Raw genomic sequence first — 21,572 nt, 5'->3', positions numbered from 1 at the left:
CGTTTTGACATGTAGTTTCAGGTTATCACATGTTGCTTTACATGTTGTCACATTATTACATTAACGTCACATAAGATCACATGTGATCGCGTGAATGCATGTGTTTTTTTCCTTAAAGGGTAGGGAATGAGGTGCCATTTGGGACATATACAAGGTTTTTAAATTATGAACATGCCAAGGTCAATTTGAGGTCATGAGAATTTGCTGGAATATAAGTAGACTGAAACTGAGAAAAATAAATAACAACTTAATGTAAATAGTACATGGCAAGTGTGACATTATGTGGATGTACATAATGTACAGTGATATTACCCATGTCCTTTAGTGGTCCCCCTGGTTCAAGTTGAAGTTAAAGTGAACGCATTCTTCACAAATGGCATCCTATTCCCTTTATAGTGCACTACTTTTGACCAGGGCCCATAGGGGTCTTGTCAAAAGTAGTGTACTATATGGGGAAAAGGGTGCCATTTGGGATGTATGCACATAATTATTCCTGCACAATAATAACTGTAATAACTTCTATCAGGAAAATGCAGATATGAATCTTCCCCGCTAACCACACAGTTTGAAGGTTAAATGTTTCTCCATTCTATGACTATATTATTAAATACTAAACACACACCTTTGCTACCTTTTGCCCCACAAACTATGCCACCTACTTGGAGTCTTGTTTATAACGAGCAACTAGACTTTATTTGTGTCCCAAATGGCACCCTTTTCCTTATATAGTGCACTACTTTTGACCAGGGGAAGGGCACATAGGGCTCTGATCAAAAGTAGTGTAGTATATAGGGAATAGGGTGCCATTTGGGACGCAGACTTTGAGTTGTTTTGATGTCCTACCAAAAGTGCTCCATGGACATCTGTTGCTGACTTCTGTACTGCTTTGGATTTGAAATTGTGTGCATTTGTTTTTGGCCTAAGCCATCTGTTTAGAACAAGCAGCTTAAACGAGCAATCTGGAATTGCTACATTGCTACATTTCTCCAGTGCCATCCCTTATCTGTTAACCAAATAAGTGGCAGGGTGTTCACTTTGTTTTTGTTTGAATCCCTGAGTGCTTTGCAGTGTTGATCTTGTTAGAACAGTGTTTCTCAATCCATTCCTGTAGGACCCACAGGGTGTGCACATTTTTGTTCCAGCCCTGCACTAACACACCTGATTGTGGTAATCACCAAACCCTTATTAGTTGAATCAGGTGTGTTAGTTAGTAAATGTGCTAACACTTGGAGGGAATGAATTGAGGAACACAGAATAAGGTTCAGTAACCTGTTGCCATGTAGGACTGGTTAAAATATCATTTCATATTTTTGTTATTGAAAAAGGGTGTGTAGTCCTGTTAAAGGGATAGTTCTTAATTATCCACATTTTGGTCACCCAAACTAAAAAATAACATGTTTTCCTGTAAGCAGTCTACGGACAAGGTAAGACAGCAATCCATGCTTTGGTTTGGTTTACCTGGAGACTGTCTCCAAAGGCTAACTTAAACCAACGTGTCATTTTGTAATTTGGGTGAACTACCCCTTTATGTTGCACTTATACCTGTGTAGCAACAATGTAATTACACCAGTAACAACATTTAGCATCAGTGTTGTTAGTAGTAATCACAGCGCACAGAGTAACTTGTTTTTGTACAACTTCTGGGTACCTAGAAACTATTCTATCAGCCTGGAGAGTCAGTGGAAAGAGTTTACCTAGGATGCATCCCAAAGTGCACCCTATTCTCTATTTAGTGCACTACTTTCGAACCAGAGCCCTATGTGCTAGATTCAAAGTGGATTGTAATTATTGGTCTGTCCAAGCACTCATATTGCTTTTGACTCGAAATGTGTCCCTTGAATACCAACATTTTTATGAAAACTGAATGGCAAGCCACCATTTACGTCCAACCCTGATTATCAGAATGCTAATGTGTGCAAAGCCTTTGATCACAGCATTTTTGCTTCATAAGCCATGCCACTGACATCTCCAGGCTGGCTGAGTCTGCAATAGGCACTAAATAATTCATCAGACAAGCTAGGCTCTTTATAGGGACGTCAAACGTTCAACCTGCTGCACAGACCCTATGGATGGGCTAGTCTAGAGCGCCTGGTTAAATTGTGCTCAGGAGCATTTTTTGATGTCTAAATGGTTAGTTAACTAGTTCGAAATATGTGATTATTAAAAAAAGCTGTGAGTTTGCTTAATTTGTATATTTAATTATTTTGCCATATCTAATTAATGTACACTGCTCAAAAAAATAAAGGGAACACTAAAATAACACATCCTAGATCTGAATGAATGAAATAATCTTATTAAATACTTTTTTCTTTACATAGTTGAATGTGCTGACAACAAAATCACACAAAAATGATCAATGGAAATCAAATTTATCAACCCATGGAGGTCTGGATTTGGAGTCACCCTCAAAATTAAAGTGGAAAACCACACTACAGGCTGATCCAACTTTGATGTAATGTCCTTAAAACAAGTCAAAATGAGGCTCAGTAGTGTGTGTGGCCTCCATGTGCCTGTATGACCTCCCTACAACGCCTGGGCATGCTCCTGATGAGGTGGCGGATGGTCTCCTGAGGGATCTCCTCCCAGACCTGGACTAAAGCATCCGCCAACTCCTGGACAGTCTGTGGTGCAACGTGGCGTTGGTGGATGGAGCGAGACATGATGTCCCAGATGTGCTCAATTGGATTCAGGTCTGGGGAACGGACTGCCCAGTCCATAGCATCAATGCCTTCCTCTTGCAGGAACTGCTGACACACTCCAGCCACATGAGGTCTAGCATTGTCTTGCATTAGGAGGAACCCAGGGCCAACCGCACCAGCATATGGTCTCACAAGGGGTCTGAGGATCTCATCTCGGTACCTAATGGCAGTCAGGCTACCTCTGGCGAGCACATGGAGGGCTGTGCGGCCCCCCAAAGAAATGCCACCCCACACCATGACTGACCCACCGCCAAACCGGTCATGCTGGAGGATGTTGCAGGCAGCAGAACGTTCTCCACGGCGTCTCCAGACTCTGTCACGTCTGTCACATGTGCTCAGTGTGAACCTGCTTTCATCTGTGAAGAGCACAGGGCGCCAGTGGCGAATTTGCCAATCTTGGTGTTCTCTGGCAAATGCCAAACGTCCTGCACGGTGTTGGGCTGTAAGCACAACCCCCACCTGTGGACGTCGGCCCTCATACCACCCTCATGGAGTCTGTTTCTGACCGTTTGAGCAGACACATGCACATTTGTGGCCTGCTGAAGGTCATTTTGCAGGGCTCTGGCAGTGCTCCTCCTGCTCCTCCTTGCACAAAGGTGGAGGTAGCAGTCCTGCTGCTGGGTTGTTGCCCTCCTACGGCCTCCTCCACGTCTCCTGATGTACTGGCCTGTCTCCTGGTAGCGCCTCCATGCTCTGGACACTACGCTGACAGACACAGCAAACCTTCTTGCCACAGCTCGCATTGATGTGCCATCCTGGATGAGCTGCACTACCTGAGCCACTTGTGTGGGTTGTAGACTTCGTCTCATGCTACCACTAGAGTGAAAGCACCGAAAAGTGACCAAAACATCAGCCAGGAAGCATAGGAACTGAGAAGTGGTCTGTGGTCACCACCTGCAAAACCAGTCCTTTATTGGGGGGTGTCTTGCTAATTGCCTATAATTTCCACCTGTTGTCTATTCCATTTGCACAACAGCATGTGAAATGTATTGTCAATCAGTGTTGCTTCCTAAGTGGACAGTTTGATTTCACAGAAGTGTGATTGACTTGGAGTTACATTGTGTTGTTTAAGTGTTCCCTTTATTTTTTTGAGCAGTGTATATTACGCTACTTTCCATGATGTGGACAGTATGTGTTACTACATTACACAAGCTGAAGTTTTGACCATATCGAATTGGGGAGAATTACACATCCTTTTTACCTCAGATTGGTGATGTTAGTATACTTTTTTTTTTCTCCTTTATTTAACCAGGTAAGCCAGTTGAGAACAAGTTCTCATTTACAACTGCGACCTGGCCAAGATAAAGCAAAGCAGTGCGATAAAAACAACAACACAGAGTTACATATGGGGTAAAACAAAACATAAAGTCAAAAATACAACAGAAAATATGTATATATACAGTGTGTACAAATGTAGCAAGTTATGGAGGTAAGGCAATAAATAGGCCATAGTGCAAAATAATTACAATTAGTATTAACACTGGAATGATAGATGTGCAAGAGATGATGTGCAAATAGAGATACTGGGATGATGAGCAAATGTGCAAATGAGCAAAATAAATAACAATATGGGGATGAGGTAGTTGGGTGGGCTAGTCTGGGTGGGCTAGCTTTACAGTCAACACGATGACACAAGATCAATTGCTTAAAACAGATCAATATCTTTGGTTTTGTACTGTTGATTTTGTCATACGCACTGGGGGTCACAGGACTTAGAACGCAGCTATCATTTTCGATGAGTGATTTATTGCCACTTGACAAAACGACAGGCTTTTGGGTGCATGTGCAGTTTATAAGGTGATCGTTAAAAAAAATACAAACAATATGATTACTATTGTTGCACATGTATGTGTAGATGGTACATTAGATTTTTTCAATATATCACAAACTGTTTCTGCATATTGGTTATTGATTTGGACACTTTAAAACTGTGTCTTGACATTGGGCTATTTATCAATATGTTTTGTCAACAGGAAGCAGTGACAGTATCATTTTAAACTTAAGTTTTAGGAATATAAATTGAACTTTCAACATTAATTTCCAACGGTATTGTACCTAAATGAGTCAAAAAACATGCCATGATTTATTTATTTTGATGATATACCAGAAATCACCAAAACGGGTTTGTCCACACACAACTTCTTTTGCAAAAATAAAATATGGGTAGGCAAGAATTTCCTTTCTTTTTCAGCATCAGACCTGCCGAATTCTCACTTGAAGCATTGTTTTTGGGGCCTCCCGTGTGGCGCAGCGTTCTAAGACACTGCATGCATCGCAGTACTAGAGGTGTCACTACAGACCCGGGTTCGATCCCGGGCTCTATCACAACCGGCCATGATCAGGAGTCCCATAGGGGTGGCGCACAATTGGCCCAGCGTCGTGAGGGTTTGGCCGGGAGGCTTTACTTGGCTCATCGTGCTCTAGCGACTCCTTGTGGCGGGCCGGGCGCCTGCAGGCTGACGTCAGGTGAACGAACAGCACATTGGTGCGGCTGGCTTCCGGGTTAAGCAGAAGGGTGGTTTGGTGGGTCATGTTTCGGAGGACGCATGACTTGAGCCCGTTGGGGAGTTGCAGCGATTAGACAAGATTGAAATTGGGGGTAAAATACAAGGCTATATTACACATTCTGTTAAAATCTGACTATTTTCTTGCAATTTGTAGTCTATGACATTTCATATTTAGATATGATAATATTTCATGAAGTAGTTTGGATGTAGTGATCTACTTTTTTAAAGTTACTTTAGTTAACTATATTTTTCTTAAGGGGAGCTTTAGTGTAGCTTAACTATAATTGGTAGCTTTGTAAACTATATTTTCAGCGTAGCTTCCCCAACACTGCTCCTGAACAATGTATCAAGTCACTCAACCTGAACAAACACAATGTTTTGGGTTGTAATTCAAAAGTTTTCTTACTGTACAATACCACTTTTCAGTTTATATGTTTCTTTCATGTCAAACATTTGTTACCTTTTTGTTTAGTAATGAGGCATTGATGCATTTTTTTAGCTGGCAAATTTTTTTCTGTTTCTAAAATGATTGGCACTGCAATTATTGTCAGAAAAAAGAGCAACAAGTATTCAAATCATAAAATATATTTTTTAAACTTTGTTCTTCAACAGCATCTGTTTATAGCAACCCCCTGCTGTGCTAATCTGGAAACAGATTGATTTTGGCTGAGTCAGTCAAAGACAGAGAAAAATACACAGCCATTCAGTAAATACTGAAAGGAATGTGTTACAGGTTTGCGTCTCAAATGGCACCCTATTCCATATTTAGTGCACTACTTTTGACGAGGGCCCATAGTCTCTGGTTAAAAGTAGTGCAGTATGTAGAGAATAGGGTGCCATTTGGGACAAAACCCATGCACCCACTGAAAACATACTAAACTATTCAGGGTTCAATCTATTATAGGAAATACATTTGCACGTAATATACTTAAATCTATTTTTTTTTTTTTTTGAAGAGACTAACCAAGAATTACCTCTAAGTTCTATAAAATTATTGACCTCCGGTAGTTTAATCACTAGAGGTAGTGCCTGGTGTAACTGGGCCGTAACAGGAACATGTACAAAATACAAATAGTCTAATGTCCACCCTCCAGTGACCTAATCAGATACAACAAGCTCTGAAACTAACTGTGTGTGTCCCAAATGGCACCCTATAGCCTAACCAAATGGCACCCTATTCCCTAAGAAGTGGGCGGCAGGTAGCCTAGCGGTTAGAGTGTTGGGACAGTAACTGAAAGGTTGTACCATTTGGGACAGTCTTGACAGAATGTTACCTTTTTCCTGTTTCACTCTCCCCCTGTTGGTTCTCCCCTACATATACAGTCTATTCGGAAAGTATTCAGACCCCTTCACGTTTTCCATATTTTGTTAGGTTACAGCCTTATTCTAAAATTGATTAAATTAATGTTTTTCTTAATCTACACACAATACCCCATAATCACAAAGTGAAAACAGGGTTTTATAAATTTTTGCAAATTTATGAAAAATAAAACAGAAATACCTTATTTACATAAGTAGTCAGACCCTTTGTGAAGAGACTCGAAATTGAGCTCAGGTGCATCCTGTTTATATTTATCATCCTTGAGATGTTTCTACAACTTGATTGGAGTCCACCTGTGGTACATTCAATTGATTGGACATGATTTGGAAAGGCACACACCTGTCTATATAAGGTCCCACAGTTCACAGTGCATGTCAGAGCAAAAACCAAGCCGTGAGGTCGTAGGAATTGTCCGTAGAGTTCCGAGACAGGATTGTGTCGAGGCACAGATCTGGGGAAGGGTACTAAAACATTTCTGCAGCATTGAAGGTCCCCAAGAACACAGTGGCCTCAATCATTCTTAAATGGAAGTTTGGAACCACCAAGACTCTTCCTAGAGCTGGCCGCCTGGCCAAACTGAGCAAGTGGGGGAGAAGGGCATTGGTCAGGGAGGTGACCAAGAACCCGATGGTCACTATGACAGAACTCCAGTCCCTTTGTGGAGATGGGAGAACTTTCCAGAAGGACAACCATCTCTGCAGCACTCCACCAATCAGGCCTTTATGGTAGAATGGCCAGATGGAAGCCACTCCTCAGTAAAAGGCACATGACAGCCCGCTTGGAGTTTGCCAAAAGGCACCTAAAGGACTCTCAGACCATGAGAAACAAGATTCTCTGGTCTAATGAAAACAAGATTGAACTCTTTGGCCTGAACGCCAAGCATCATGTCTGGAGGAAACCAGGCACCGCTCATCACCTGGCCAATGCCATCCCTACGGTGAAGCCTGGTGGTGGCAGCATCATGCTGTGGGGATGTTTTTCAGCGGCAGGGACTGGGAGACTAGTCAGGATTGAGGCAAAGATGAACGGAGAAAATAACAGAGAGATCATTGATGAAAACCTGCTCCTGAGCGCTCAGGACCTCAGACTGGGGCGAAGGTTCACCTTCCAACAGGACAACGACCCTAAGCACACAGCCAAGATAATGCAGGAGTTGCTTTGGGACAAGTCTCTGAATGTCCTTGAGTGGCCCAGCCAGAGCCCGGACTTGAACCCGATCAAACATCTCTGGAGAGACCTGAAAATAGCTGTGTAGCGATGCTCCCCATCCAACCCGACAGAGAAGAATAGGAAACTCCTCAAATACAGGTGTGCCAAGCTTGTAGTGTCATACCCTAGAAAACTCAAGGCTGTAATCGCTGCCAAAGGCGCTTCAACAAAGTACTGAGTAAAGGGTCTGAATACTTATGTAAATCTGATATTACTTTCTTTTTAATAAATGTACAAAAATGTCAAAAAAACTGTTTTTGCTTTGTCATTATGGGGTATTGTGTATAGATTGATGAGGGGGGAAAAAAAACAATTTAATCAATTTTAGAATAAGACTAACATAACAAAATGTGGAAAAGTCAAGGGGTCTGAATACTTTCCGAATGCACTGTAGTGTACATACATTAGTGTTCCACACAATCAGTAGGTAACTATCAATGATGTACACTTCTGTTCAAAAGTTTGGTGTCACTTAGAAATGTCCTTGTTTTCCATGAAAATATACATGAAATGAGTTTGAATAGGAAATATAGCAAAATGCATAGGAAATGTAGTAATTGACAAGGTTAGAAATAATGATTTTTAATTGAAATAATAATTGTGTCCTTCAAACGCTGCTTTCGTCAAAGAATCCTCAATTTGCAGCAATTACAGCCTTGCAGACCTTTGGCATTCTAGTTGTCAATTTGTTGAGGTAACCCCATGCTTCCTGAAGCACCTCCCACAAGTTGGATTGGCTTGATGGGCACTTCTTACGTACCATATGGTCAAGCTGCTCCCACAACAGCTCAATAGGGTTGCGATCCGGTGACTGTGCTGGCCACTCCATTATAGACAGAATGCCAGCTGACTGCTTCTTCCCTAAATAGTTCTTGCATAGTTTGGAGCTGTGCTTTGGGTCATTGTCCTGTTGTAGGAGGAAATTGACTCCAATCAAGCGCCGTCCACAGGGTATGGCATGGCATTGCAAAATGGAGTTATAGCCTTCCTTCTTCAAGATCCCTTTTACCCTGTACAAATCTCCCACTTTACTACCACCAAAGCACCCTCAGACCATCACATTGCCTCCACCATGCTTGACAGATGGCATCAAGCACTCCTCCAGCATCTTTTAATTTGGTCTGCGTCTCACAAATGTTCTTTGTGATCCGAACACCTTACAATCGTTTGTCCATAACACTTTTTTCCAATCTTCCTCTGTCCAGTTTCTGTGTTCTTTTGCCCATCTTAATATTTTATTTTTATTGGCCAGTCTGAGATATGGCTTTTTCTTTGCAACTCTGCCTAGAAGGTCAGCATCCCGGAGTCGCCTCTTCACTGTTGACGTTGAGACTGGTGTTTTGCGGGTACTATTTAATGAAGCTGCCAGTTGGGGACCTGTGAGGCATCTGTTTCTCAAACTAGACACTCTAATGTATTTGTCCTCTTGCTCAGTTGTGCACCGGGGCCTCCCACTCCTCTTTCTATTCTGGTTAGAGCCAGTTTGCGCTGTTCTGTGAAGGGAGTAGTACACACCGTTGTACGAGATCTTCAGTTTATTGGCAGTTTCTCGCATGGAATAGCCTTCATTTCTCAGAACAAGAATAGACTAACGAGTTTCAGAAGAAAGTTATTTGTGTCTGGCCATTTTGAGCCTGTAATTGAACCCACAATTGCTGATACTCAACTAGTCTCAAGAAGGCCAGTTTTATTGCTTCTTTAAATCAGCACAACAGTTTTCAGCTGTGCTAACATAATTGCAAAAGGGTTTTCTAATGATCAATTAGCCTTTTGAAACGATAAACTTGGATTAGCAAAGACAACGTGCCATTGAAACACAGGACTGATGGTTGCTGATAATGGGCCTCTGTACGCCTATGTAGATATTCCATTAAAAATCAGCCGTTTCCAGCTACAATAGCCATTTACAACATTAACAATGTCTACACTGTATTTCTGATCAATTTGATGTTATTTTAATGGACAAAAAAAGAACATTTCTAAGGACATTTCTAAGTGACCCCAAACTTTTGAAAGGTAGTGTATATAAACCCTGTATTACAGTCCCCTGTAGCTCAGTTGGTAGAGCATAGCGCTTGCAACGCCAGGGTTGTGGGTTCGTTTCCCACGGGGTGCCAGTATGAAAATGTATGCACTCACTAACTGTAAGTCGCTCTGGATAAGAGTGTCTGCTAAATGACTAAAATTTAAAATGTATTGCTGATGCTATGTATTGGCCAATGAGAGGCCCTGAAGCTACCATAAGGCCATATTGGCACTCCCCAGAAGGAGCAGTCCTCCACAGCAGGGTTTCCCAAACCTGGTCCTGGGGCTTCCCCTGGGTGCACGTTTTGGTTTTTGCCCTAACACTACACAGCTGATGAAAATAATCAAAGCTTGATGATGTGTTGGTTGAAAACGTGCACCCAGGGTGGACCCCAGGACCGAGTTTGGGAAACCCTGCTCTATAGGGTTATTAAATGTTTCAAGGACAAAATAACAGGTATTTAAATATGTTTTTGTTGTAGTGGGGACAGTAACATTAGTACTTTCAAAAAAGTATACATTAAGTAAAACGTTTATATATTTTTTCATTTTTATGTTTAGCTCACATATAATTTAAAAGTATGCATTAAGGTGTCTGTAATAGAATAATAATAATAATAATAATAATATAATAATAATAATAATAATATAATAATATGCCATTTAGCAGACGCTTTTATCCAAAGCGACTTACAGTCATGCGTGCATAAATTTTTTTTTTGTGTATGGGTGGTCCCGGGGATCGAACCCACTACCTTGGCGTTACAAGCGCCGTGCTCTACCAGCTGAGCGTGGCAAAAACGTGGCAAAAACAAATGTAGACATTAATACATTTCTATAGCTTCCAAAATATTTTTTACAATGGTGGGGGAGTGCCAATATGGAAGCGGGGTGGCTTCAAAACAGTGCCCCCTGTTAGTCATCTAGTGTATATATAAATAATTGGTAGTTACGCTTTTGAAGCTAGCTAAATGTTACCTTTCTTCTCCCCATAGGGATGGCCTCTGCTGAGAAGTTGTGCTCCAGTTTCTACCAGCAGCACTGCGCATAAGGAACAAAATAAACACTGCTGCCAAGAGAGAGAGACACACACCACAATGTACAGTGTGGAGGACCTCCTCATTTCTCACGGATACAATCTGCCCAAGACAAGCATCCCCTGCCCCTCTTCAACTTCATCCGTCACCGCGCCTTACGAGAAGCAGCGCCACGCCGCCGTCGCTTGCCACCGTGAAATCCCAGCAGCAGAGAACCAGAGGTCTGGTCGTGGTGGATCACTGAACGGGTATGAACAGGCGGGAGACAGGGGGGCTTGCATCTTCAGCAGCAGCAGGCAGGCACTACTGGCGAAGGGCTACCCCGGCAGCTGCGACAATGAGAGCTGCGGGGAAAGGAACCAAAGGCGAAAAGAAGCTGGCAGCGGTAACCTAGGTGACAGCCTAGCACAGCCCCTGGGCGATTCTCTCGCCACGGATAGCGGGTGAGTTAAAAAAATATATTTTTCTCTCTTTTGAGATCCCCACAATACCTTCCCTCCCTTTTTTTTTTGCCGGGCCCTTCAGCATTGCATGCAAAGCCGAGCCACCCTGTCTGCACTGCGCAGGAGGGTGGTTTTTTTCTTTTTCTCCCCGTTTCCTTCCTTCTAGAGCTGCAGAACGAACACTGAGGCTGCTGCACCACTGCCTTGTCTTGCCAGATGCTGCGATAAGATGAGGTTTGTGCTCCAAATGGCACACTATTCCCTATATAGTGCACTATTTTCGACCAAAGCCCAATGGGCCCTGGGTAAAAGTAGCGCACTATATAGGGAATAGGGTGCCTTATGCTGTGATATGATGAGGAATTCTTATCATGTAAAGGTTTCTTCTTCTGCACTGTTGGGTTGTTTACGTTGCGATGTGATGTGAATCGATGCTTAAAGAGAGCACTTTCCATTGAAATGGGCTCTGGTCAAAAGTAATGCACTATATAGGGAATAGGGTGCCATTTGGTCAAAAGAAGTGCACTATATAGGACAGTGGTCAACATTTTTTTTGAGTCAATATCACTTTCACAGTCAAAAAGCAAGCCGAGATCTACCACTCAGATAAAAAAAAAAAAAAAAAACATTACTTAAAATGTTTTACATTAACCTACTAAAAACTAGGAATGAGGTTTGTGCAGTAGGCCTAATACATTATCACAGCATATAGGCTGTATGCCTGTCCAGCCAATATTGTTCTTCTCATACCATATTATATTTCAAAAATCGAGCTTTGATAACAAAATAGATCATTTGGTGTAGCACTTGCGAGGCACAGCTGAGCAGAAATTGAAATAATTTGCAAATGATTTGCTTGTTTATTTCACTGGACTGATGGTACCTGCATCTGATGGTCATGGTGCTTTCAAGACACTGGGAACTTGGAGAAAAAAAACGAGGTCAAATCATCAGGTTGGAACTGTCGGCGCTCTAGAAAGATGCCAGATTTTCCGACTTCAATTTCCGAGTTGGATGACCGTTCAAAACTATTTTTCCCAGTCGGATCTCGTTTTTTTCCCCAGAGTTCCCAGTTGTCTTGAACGCACTGAAGTTGGAGATTTCCATTTGTTTTGAACACAGCATTAGTCTCAGCGGAGGGAGGGGGAGAGCAGCAGAGGGTCCGTCTCTCATGGTACCTGCTCTCTCCTTCCTTTCCTCCGGTGAGACTGACCAGAGAGAGGGGAAATCGTCTTCCACCTGATGGCAAAACTCGAGTCGCACCGCATCTACCTCATACTCAAATTCATGTTGTTCCTATGACCAGAGAAATAAAAACGCAGGGCTATCGATACACTTGGCTACTCATTCATTGCAGCTGCAGCGCAAGTGGAAGTAGGGAGAAGCTCATTTTATGTTTTGTAATAGTGTTGAATAAAAACAGTGTTGACAGTGCTGAATAAAAACGTAGACATGAAGTCATTCCTAAAAACAGCAGCTCTTTGCAGTATTCTTTGACAGTCTCTCTCTGGTTTTAAAAGTTATGAAATCTCACATAGGCTAGTATCAAACTTTGCTGTGGCCGGTGTCGTGGAAGCTGTAGGCACAATGATTTGAGCGCAGTAGGCAGTAGGGGCACTCGATTTAGCCACAGATCTCCCGTTTGTCTTTTCAGACAATTGAAATGGTTCAAAATGGGAACACTTTGCCTACCCGGAGCGCAGGCCTTCTGAATGAAGTGCACCTATCGCTAACAGCGCAAAACACACACACACACACACACACACGCACACACAAAAAAAGGAGTGCAAGCCTTTATCATTGGCTTTTCTACAGAAATGTTTGGTAATCGACTAGGAATGCCTTGACCGGTTGGTGACCACTGATGTAGGGTGCCATTTGTAATGACACCATGATGGATGATACTGTATACAGCGTTATCCTCCAATGGATTTAGTTGTCATCAATGGCCTCTTCCCAGTCTTTAGTACCTACAGTATGGTTGTTCAGATAGGCTACTATAGATCTACAGTGAGGGAAAAAAGTATTTGATCCCCTGCTGATTTTGTACGTTTGCCCACTGACAAAGAAATGATCAGTCTATAATTGTAATGGTAGGTTTATTTGAACAGTGAGAGACAGAATAACAACAACAAAATCCAGAAAAACGCATGTCAAAAATGTTATAAATTGATTTGCATTTTAATGAGGGAAATAAGTATTTGACCCCCTCTCAATCAGAAAGATTTCTGGCTCCCAGGTGTCTTTTATACAGGTAACGAGCTGAGATTAGGAGCACACTCTTAAAGGGAGTGCTCCTAATCTCAGCTTGTTACCTGTATAAAAGACACCTGTCCACAGAAGCAATCAATCAATCAGATTCCAAACTCACCACCATGGCCAAGACCAAAGAGCTCTCCAAGGATGTCAGGGACAACATTGTAGACCTACACAAGGCTGGAATGGGCTACAAGACCATCGCCAAGCAGCTTGGTGAGAAGGTGACAACAGTTGGTGCGATTATTCGCAAATGGAAGAAACACAAAATAACTGTCAATCTCCCTCGGCCTGGGGCTCCATGCAAGATCTCACCTTGTGGAGTTGCAATGATCATGAGAACGGTGAGGAAACAGCCCAGAACTACACGGGAGGATCTTGTCAATGATCTCAAGGCAGCTGGGACCATAGTCACCAAGAAAACAATTGGTAACACACTACGCCGTGAAGGATTGAAATCCTGCAGCGCCCGCAAGGTCCCCCTGCTCAAGAAAGCACATATACAGGGCCGTCTGAAGTTTGCCAATGAACATCTGAATGATTCAGAGGAGAACTGGGTGAAAGTGTTCTGGTCAGATGAGACCAAAATCGAGCTCTTTGGCATCAACTCAACTCGCCGTCTTTGGAGGAGGAGGAATGTTGCCTATGACCCCAAGAACAACCATCCCCACCGTCAAACATGGAGGTGGAAACATTATGCTTTGGGGGTGTTTTTCTGCTAAGGGGACAGGACAACTTCACCGTATCAAAGGGACGATGGACGGCGCCATGTACCGTCAAATCTTGGGTGAGAACCTCCTTCCCTCAGCCAGGGCATTGAAAATGGGTTATGGATGGGTATTCCAGCATGACAATGACCCAAAACACACGGCCAAGGCAACAAAGGAGTGGCTCAAGAAGAAGCACATTAAGGTCCTGGAGTGGCCTAGCCAGTCTCCAGACCTTAATCCCATAGAAAATCTGTGGAGGGAGCTGAAGGTTCGAGTTGCCAAACGTCAGGCTCGAAACCTTAATGACTTGGAGAAGATCTGCAAAGAGGAGTGGGACAAAATCCCTCCTGTGATATGTGCAAACCTGGTGGCCAACTACAAGAAATGTCTGACCTCTGTGATTGCCAACAAGGGTTTTGCCACCAAGTACTAAATCATGTTTTGCAGAGGGGTCAAATACTTATTTCCCTCATTAAAATGCAAATCAATTTATAACATTTTTGACATGCATTTCTCTGGATTTTTTTGTTGTTATTCTGTCTCTCACGGTTCAAATAAACCTACCATTAAAATTATAGACTGATCATGTCTTTGTCAGTGGGCAAACGTACAAAATCAGCAGGGGATCAAATACTTTTTTCCCTCACTGTACATCCAGGTTTTTAGTGTTACATGTTTACAGGTTATAATATGTTTAGATTTTATTGTAAATATTACATGTTTTATATTAATGAATTAATAACTTCAGTACCCTACCACTCAATTGTGCTTTCTTCTCTTTCCAGGTTCTACGACGTGCCCAGCTTAACCTATTCTGAGCAGATCGAGAGAAGAGAGCAGCTGGAGGAGAGGGATGTGTCCTACTGGAGGAGGAGAGGTCAGGACTTCAGCTTCCTCCTGGATTACACAGACGGCCGGGAGCTGAGAGCGTCCACTGGATTTCTGAAGGCCTCTGAGGGGGCATGGCGACCACAGGCCCTGATCGCAGAGGACCATTGGGGAGAGAGGGAGAAGACGCAGAAGCAGCAGAAGCAGCTATGGGAAGACACCTCCATCTCCTGGCTAAGAGAGGCCGATGCGGCTCCTGGACAGTTGAGGGTAATGACTGGGGTGACTGGGGAGCGGAAGTGCCAGAGCCTGGGCACAGAGGAGTGGAAGCCTGCGGTGGGGCTGGGGAGGCAGCTGTCGGATGGTGAGGGCGAGAGGTGGGCTCAGGAGCAGCAGCACCGCCTGAGGACTCCAGAGAGCGCTGGTTCTATCCTCCCCAGAACCAGAGGGATGTCCCAGTCCCTCCCCAGAGTGCTGTCGCCTGATGGAACTACTGAACACACAAACACACAGTCCAGTTTGGTCAGTATCCAGCTTCGACCAGGCCAGGTTGATAGACAGCGCGTGAACAGCACCGTCTTTTCCGGGCCTTATAGTCGGTATTACCACAGTGCCGCAGTCGGCAGGGACCGGTGGGCCAGGAACAGTTGGCAAAGCGTCGGACATGTTGCACTTTTACCAAAGCCCAGGTTCAGCAGGCCTGTCAAGCCTCCATCATACGAAATACACCAGCAGACTAGGGGTAGCCAAGAGATGCTCGCTGTAGCTGTACTAGACCAGCAGGGAGGGTCCAAACAACAGAAAGACAACAGGCCTATCTATTACCCAAGGGGTGGAGAATTGCAAAGACAAGACTATTTCGCACAACACTCTGCTATCTTTGGTATGGAGCCCCCCGGTTATATCCCGCCCCCGTCTTATAAGAGAGCCCTGCCCCCAATCAGGGGAGGACCAATCAACCGCAACGAAGTGGCAAACTATAAGTGGAGTGGGGAGATGCAGATACAGATGCACATGCCTATGAGCTCAGAGGCGGGAAAGTGGTTTTCCGGACAGACTGGAGGGTCGTGGCTGGAACACTACGGGGATCGAGGTATACCCTACAGAAAACAGGTTAACGCTAACCCGAACCTTAACCCTGGACACACCAAGGAACATCTGGGGCATGTTCACCATTTACCCTTTGATGATCTGCGAGTGAGACATATCTCAGGAGGGTCTGGCGGAAATTCTCTCACTGACACTGACAAGTTGATCCGAAACATGAACAAAGAGACTCCCTGCGCTAAGGTTTTAGGACAATCTACACATGATAGTGCCTTTTCCCCCCCACAGGGGCTATCTCTCAATACAGACTGCCGCAAGACATCTCTCAATAACAACGACAGTAGTAGTACTAGATGGTGCAACAGGGGTTTAATAAACAAAGGAAGTGTAGACCATGTAGCTCCTGATCAGAGCTGTGGTAACTATCCAATAGCTTTTCAGATTAGACCGCCTCAGCAGCTGATCAGGCATGTGGACCAAGGTCAAGGTGTGTCAGAAACTGTGACTCAAGTGAAAAAGTCAGTCAATGAGCCTGACTCCACAAAGAAAGAGAAACCAAGAAAGACTGACTCAGAGAAAACAGAAAAAACAGAGAAAAAGAGTGTAAAAAAGAAACTTAGTGAGACAATATTCTGTTTGGTGTCTGTTCCCATCCCTCCAACGCCGGGCGGTACGTCCCGTGATCAAAACAACAACAACGACGAGAAGCCACCAAGCCCAGTCCGGCCATCAAGCCCAGTGGACAGTCTCAGTGAGAACAAAACAGGCCACTTAACAAACCAAAGTCTCCAAAGCACATCTTCAGCAGAGGCTGAGCTGCAAGCACTAACCGGTAGCATAGCGAGCAGCAGATCAAGCAGCAAAATAGTGAGAAAACTCCCTATTAAGCCCCCCAAAATAAACCATCACAAGGAGCTGAAACTCTCGGGTGCCTGGCCTGGGAACCAATACCGGGACCAGGAGACCCAAACTAGCCCAGAAGCCCGAAAACCTCAGCCTCCCCTTCTTCCAGGCCCTGAAAACAAGGAAGCACAAGACCCTCAAGTCCCTGCCCCAGGCTCCTCTGACGTCATCACCCCAGATCCCAGCGGTGTGGGCAGTACTGCATTCAGCTATCCTATAAAAGGGGTGAAGAGCCTGAAACCATCCAGCAACAGCGCCTTTTCCAGGATGGCTACTTTCTCAATTTCCAGCCAGCTGAACAAGAGCACAGCTCAGCCACCAGCAGCAGCAGCACCACCACCACCCTCAGGAAACACGACGGAGGAGGCCAAACCAGCAGCGACCTGCAGTGGGCAGGAAGCCTTCGGTCAGTTCCTTCTGAAGCCTGTCAGCAGGCGGCCATGGGACGCCATCGAGGAGCTGGAGACTATCAACAAAGAGTTCCAGGATCAGCAGCAGAACAGCAAGAGACCCAGTGTTGACCAGTGCATTAAGGACCTCAACGAGGCCTACAAAGACATCCTAGAGCTAGGCACTGCCAGCAATAACATTTCCAACAATAGCGGCGCTGTGCAGATCCCTGAGCGGATCAAGATAAGGCTGGCACGGGAGGCGGGGCTCAGCAAGCCCAGCAGCCTTAGGCACAGTATCGAGAGCTGGTCTGTGTCTGTCGACCCGGAGTACAGGGAGGTTAAGAGCGCCTTCTCCAGACCCGCTGAAAGAAAATCTGTGACTTTCAGCAAGCAGCTAAGAGAAGAGCTCCCTGTCCCACCACGCAAGCCTACAGGATTCAGAGAATACAGGGTTGTTTCGAACTTGTCGCAGAGGAGAAGTAGCTGCAGTGGCAGGACAGTGAAGCTAGACCTCCCTTCGCCTTCGGAGACACCACCACCATGTGACTTCACTGGCCCTAGTGACTTTACTGACTCTCCTAGTGATCCCAGCGAGACCAGAGACTTCAGCCCAATGACGCCAACAACGCACACTGCAGCCGAAGTCCCCTGGGCAGATAGGCAGCCGATGCAGGACGCCTCTACACTTACGAGTCCCCCTGACTATGAGGACATATGTCAGTCTTTACAAAAGACCCGAGACTCAGAGGTTAACAAAACGTTGACTGCCATATCTAAACCTGGTGGTGGTAGCTGCGATACAGAGCCTCCAGGGGGTGCCTGTTTAGACTCTGTAGAGGAATGCCCCATTTGTAAAAAAGAGAGCGAGAGCCAGATTTCCAGACCAAGTCCAATGTCTCCGCTCCATGAGGAGTCAAGCCCAGACTTATCCGATCAAAGTAGTGCGACGATTGTTGGCGACAGTGACAGTCCACAAGAAGCTGAAACATCTGAAGAACCAGCTGAAGGCGAAGGAGACACAAAGGTTTCCTCTGGCTCAAATCGTTCAGAGGCTCAGACTATATGTTGCGATTGGAGGAAGCAGCTGTCACTCATAGATAAGAACGTGCAGGGGAGTGTCGCTGCTGAGAAGACCAACCAAGCTCTGGCAGCGGCAGAGGACCTTGGCAATCTATTCAAACTTAAATGTGCTGAGGGCATTCCAGAGAACGAGTCCATAGAGGAGAGGGCAGCCAGGATATTAGGGATTGATATACCTGCAGAGTCTTTAGTCACAGGGGAGCAGAGGGTTAGCGAGACGGCAACAGAGGAGATTGAATTTACAGAGAGTAAACTCGCTGCTAGAGAAGATCCAGAAAGCAGTAGTGCAAACGAACAGACAGTACAAACGCATGTGAGTGATCCAGATTCTGAGGAACTGGACTCTGGAACGGTATCTACAGTTCCTCCTGATGGGCAGGAGGCAAAAGAAAAGGAGGCAAAAGAAAAGGAGCCACCACAGGATAACCCAGAGCACATCAGGAGTGTGAAATGGACCCATCTGGGTCGAGAAACTCCAGGTATGCAGGAGTTTCCACCAGACAGACTACCGCTTTCGGTCCCCATCAACCCTGACCTTAAGCTGTCCCACAGTCTGGAGGGAGAAAGGAGGTGCAGAGGACCCTCACAGCGCATAGAGGCCCTGCAGGACAAGCTGGCTGCCTCACCCAGCCACCGGGTGGCGGTAGAGTGCCTGGCACGGATGAAGGAGGTGGACTCAGTGTCGCGCATGAGATGCCTCAGCATCAGGAGCACAGACTCTGGGGAGGGGGAGGCAGAGACGGAGACGGAGGCCAAGCGTGGCGGTGGGCAAGTGGACGTGCTCACCCTACCTGCTTCCTACCAGAGTGATACAGTGAAAGATAGAGAGGCCTCTGAAGATACAGTGTTGCAAGATGAGGTGTCATCTCTCTCAGGTAGCTACTTCATACATTTGTGTTTTGTTCAATTTATTCAATTATTTTTTATGTTGAACTGTGTTACATGTTATTCTGAATATAAGAGTGTTTCACCAGGGGTTAATAATGTAATGTTTTGTTACACATTTGTGCATCATTTTCACTGCCAAATACAGTACATGACCAAAAGTATGTGGACACCTGCTTGTCGAACATCTAATTCCAAAATCATTGGCATTAATATGGAGTTGGTCCCCCCTTTGCTGCTATAACAGCCTCCACTCTACTGGGAAGGCTTTCCACTAGATGTTGGAACATTGCTGCGGGGACTTGCTTCCATTTAGTCACAAGAGCATTAGTGAGGTTGGGCACTGATGTTGGGTGATTAGGCCTGGCTCGCAGTCGGCGTTCCAATTCATCCCAAAGGTGTTCGATGGAGTTGAGGTCAGGGCTCTGTGCAGGTCATTCAAGTTCTTCCACACCGATCTCGACAAACCATTTCTGTATGGACCTCGCTGTGTGCACGGGGGCATTGTCATGCTGAAACAGGAAAGGGCCTTCCCCAAACTGTTGCCACAAAGTTGGAAGCACAGAATCGTCTAGAATGTCATTGTTTGCTGTAGCGTTAAGATTTCCCTTCACTGGAACTAAGGAGCCTGAACCATGAAAAACAGCCTCAGACCATTATTCCTCCTCCACCAATCTTTACAGTTGGCACTATGCATTCGAGCAGGTAGTGTTCTCCTGGCATCTGCCAAACCCAGATTTGTCCTTCGGACTGCCAGATGGTGAAGCGTGATTCATCACTCCAGAGAACGCGTTTCCACTCCTCCAGAGTCCCATGGCGGCGAGCTTGACACCACTCTGGCCAACGCTTGGCATTGCGCATGGTAATCTTAGGCTTGTGTGTGGCTGCTCGTCCATGGAATCCCATTTCATTTAGCTCCTGACAAACAGTTATTGTGCTGATGTTGCTTCCAGAGGCAGTTTGGAACTCTGTAGTGAGTATTGCAACTGAGGACAGATTATTTTTACGTGCTACGCGCTTCAGCACTCGCCGGTCCCACTCTGTGAGCTTGTGTGGCCTACCACTTCGCGGCTGAGCCGTTGTTGCTCCTAGATGTTTCCACTTCACAATAACAGCACTTATAGTTGACCGGGGCAGCTCTAGCAGGGCAGAAATTTGACAAACTGACTTGTTGGAAATGACGGTGCCATGTTGAAAGTCACTGAGCTCTTCAGTAAGGCCATTCTACTGCCAATGTTTGTCTATGGTGATTGAATGATTGTGTGCTCGATTTTATACACCTGTCAGCAACGGGTGTGGCTGAAATAGCCGAATCCACTAATTTGAAGGGGTGTCCACATATATTTGCATATACAGTGGGGAGAACAAGTATTTGATACACTGCCGATTTTGCAGGTTTTCCTACTTACAAAGCATGTAGAGGTCTGTAATTTTTATCATAGGTACACTTCAACTGTGAGAGACGGAATCTAAAACAAAAATCCAGAAAATCACATTGTATGATTTTTAAGTAATTAAATTGCATTTTATTGCATGACATAAGTATTTGATCACCTACCAACCAGTAAGAATTCCGGCTCTCACAGACCTGTTAGTTTTTCTTTAAGAAGCCCTCCTGTTCTCCACTCATTACCTGTATTAACTGCACCTGTTTGAACTTGTTACCTGTATAAAAGACACCTGTCCACACAATCAATCAAACAGACTCCAACCTCTCCACAATGGCCAAGACCAGAGAGCTGTGTAAGGACATCAGGGATAAAATTGTAGACCTGCACAAGGCTGGGATGGGCTACAGGACAATAGGCAAGCAGCTTGGTGAGAAGGCAACAACTGTTTGCACAATTATTAGAAAATGGAAGAAGTTCAAGATGACGGTCAATCACCCTCGGTCTGGGGCTCCATGCAAGATCTCACCTCGTGGGGCATCAATGATCATGAGGAAGGTGAGGTCAGCCCAGAACTACACGGCAGGACCTGGTCAATGACCTGAAGAGAGCTGGGACCACAGTTTCAAAGAAAACCATTAGTAACACACTACGCCGTCATGGATTAAAATCCTGCAGCGCACGCAAGGTCCCCCTGCTCAAGCCAGCGCATGTCCAGGCCTGTCTGAAGTTTGCCAATGACCATTTGGATGATCCAGAGGAGGAATGGGAGAAGGTCATGTGGTCTGATGAGACAAAAATATAGCTTTTTGGTCTAAACTCCACTCGCCGTGTTTGGAGGA

General features: G+C 44.9%; 1 protein-coding gene across 1 annotated transcript in view; it reads left to right on the top strand.

The window, feature by feature from the left end:
• LOC121581290 (junctional protein associated with coronary artery disease-like) overlaps positions 1-21,572 on the top strand; it is a 43,283-nt gene that overhangs the window by 3,284 nt on the left and 18,427 nt on the right. The window contains exons 2-3 of the mRNA XM_041896811.2: positions 10,757-11,241; positions 14,993-19,332. Coding sequence (XP_041752745.2) covers positions 10,859-11,241; positions 14,993-19,332 — 4,723 coding nt within the window. The 5' untranslated portion in view covers positions 10,757-10,858. The remainder of the gene's footprint in view (positions 1-10,756; positions 11,242-14,992; positions 19,333-21,572) is intronic.

Source organism: Coregonus clupeaformis, chromosome 14, assembly GCF_020615455.1.
Source record: "Coregonus clupeaformis isolate EN_2021a chromosome 14, ASM2061545v1, whole genome shotgun sequence".
Taxonomy (NCBI): Eukaryota; Metazoa; Chordata; class Actinopteri; order Salmoniformes; family Salmonidae; genus Coregonus; species Coregonus clupeaformis.
The sequence above is the reverse complement of the archived record's forward strand: the minus strand, read 5'-3'. Positions and strand labels throughout refer to the sequence as shown.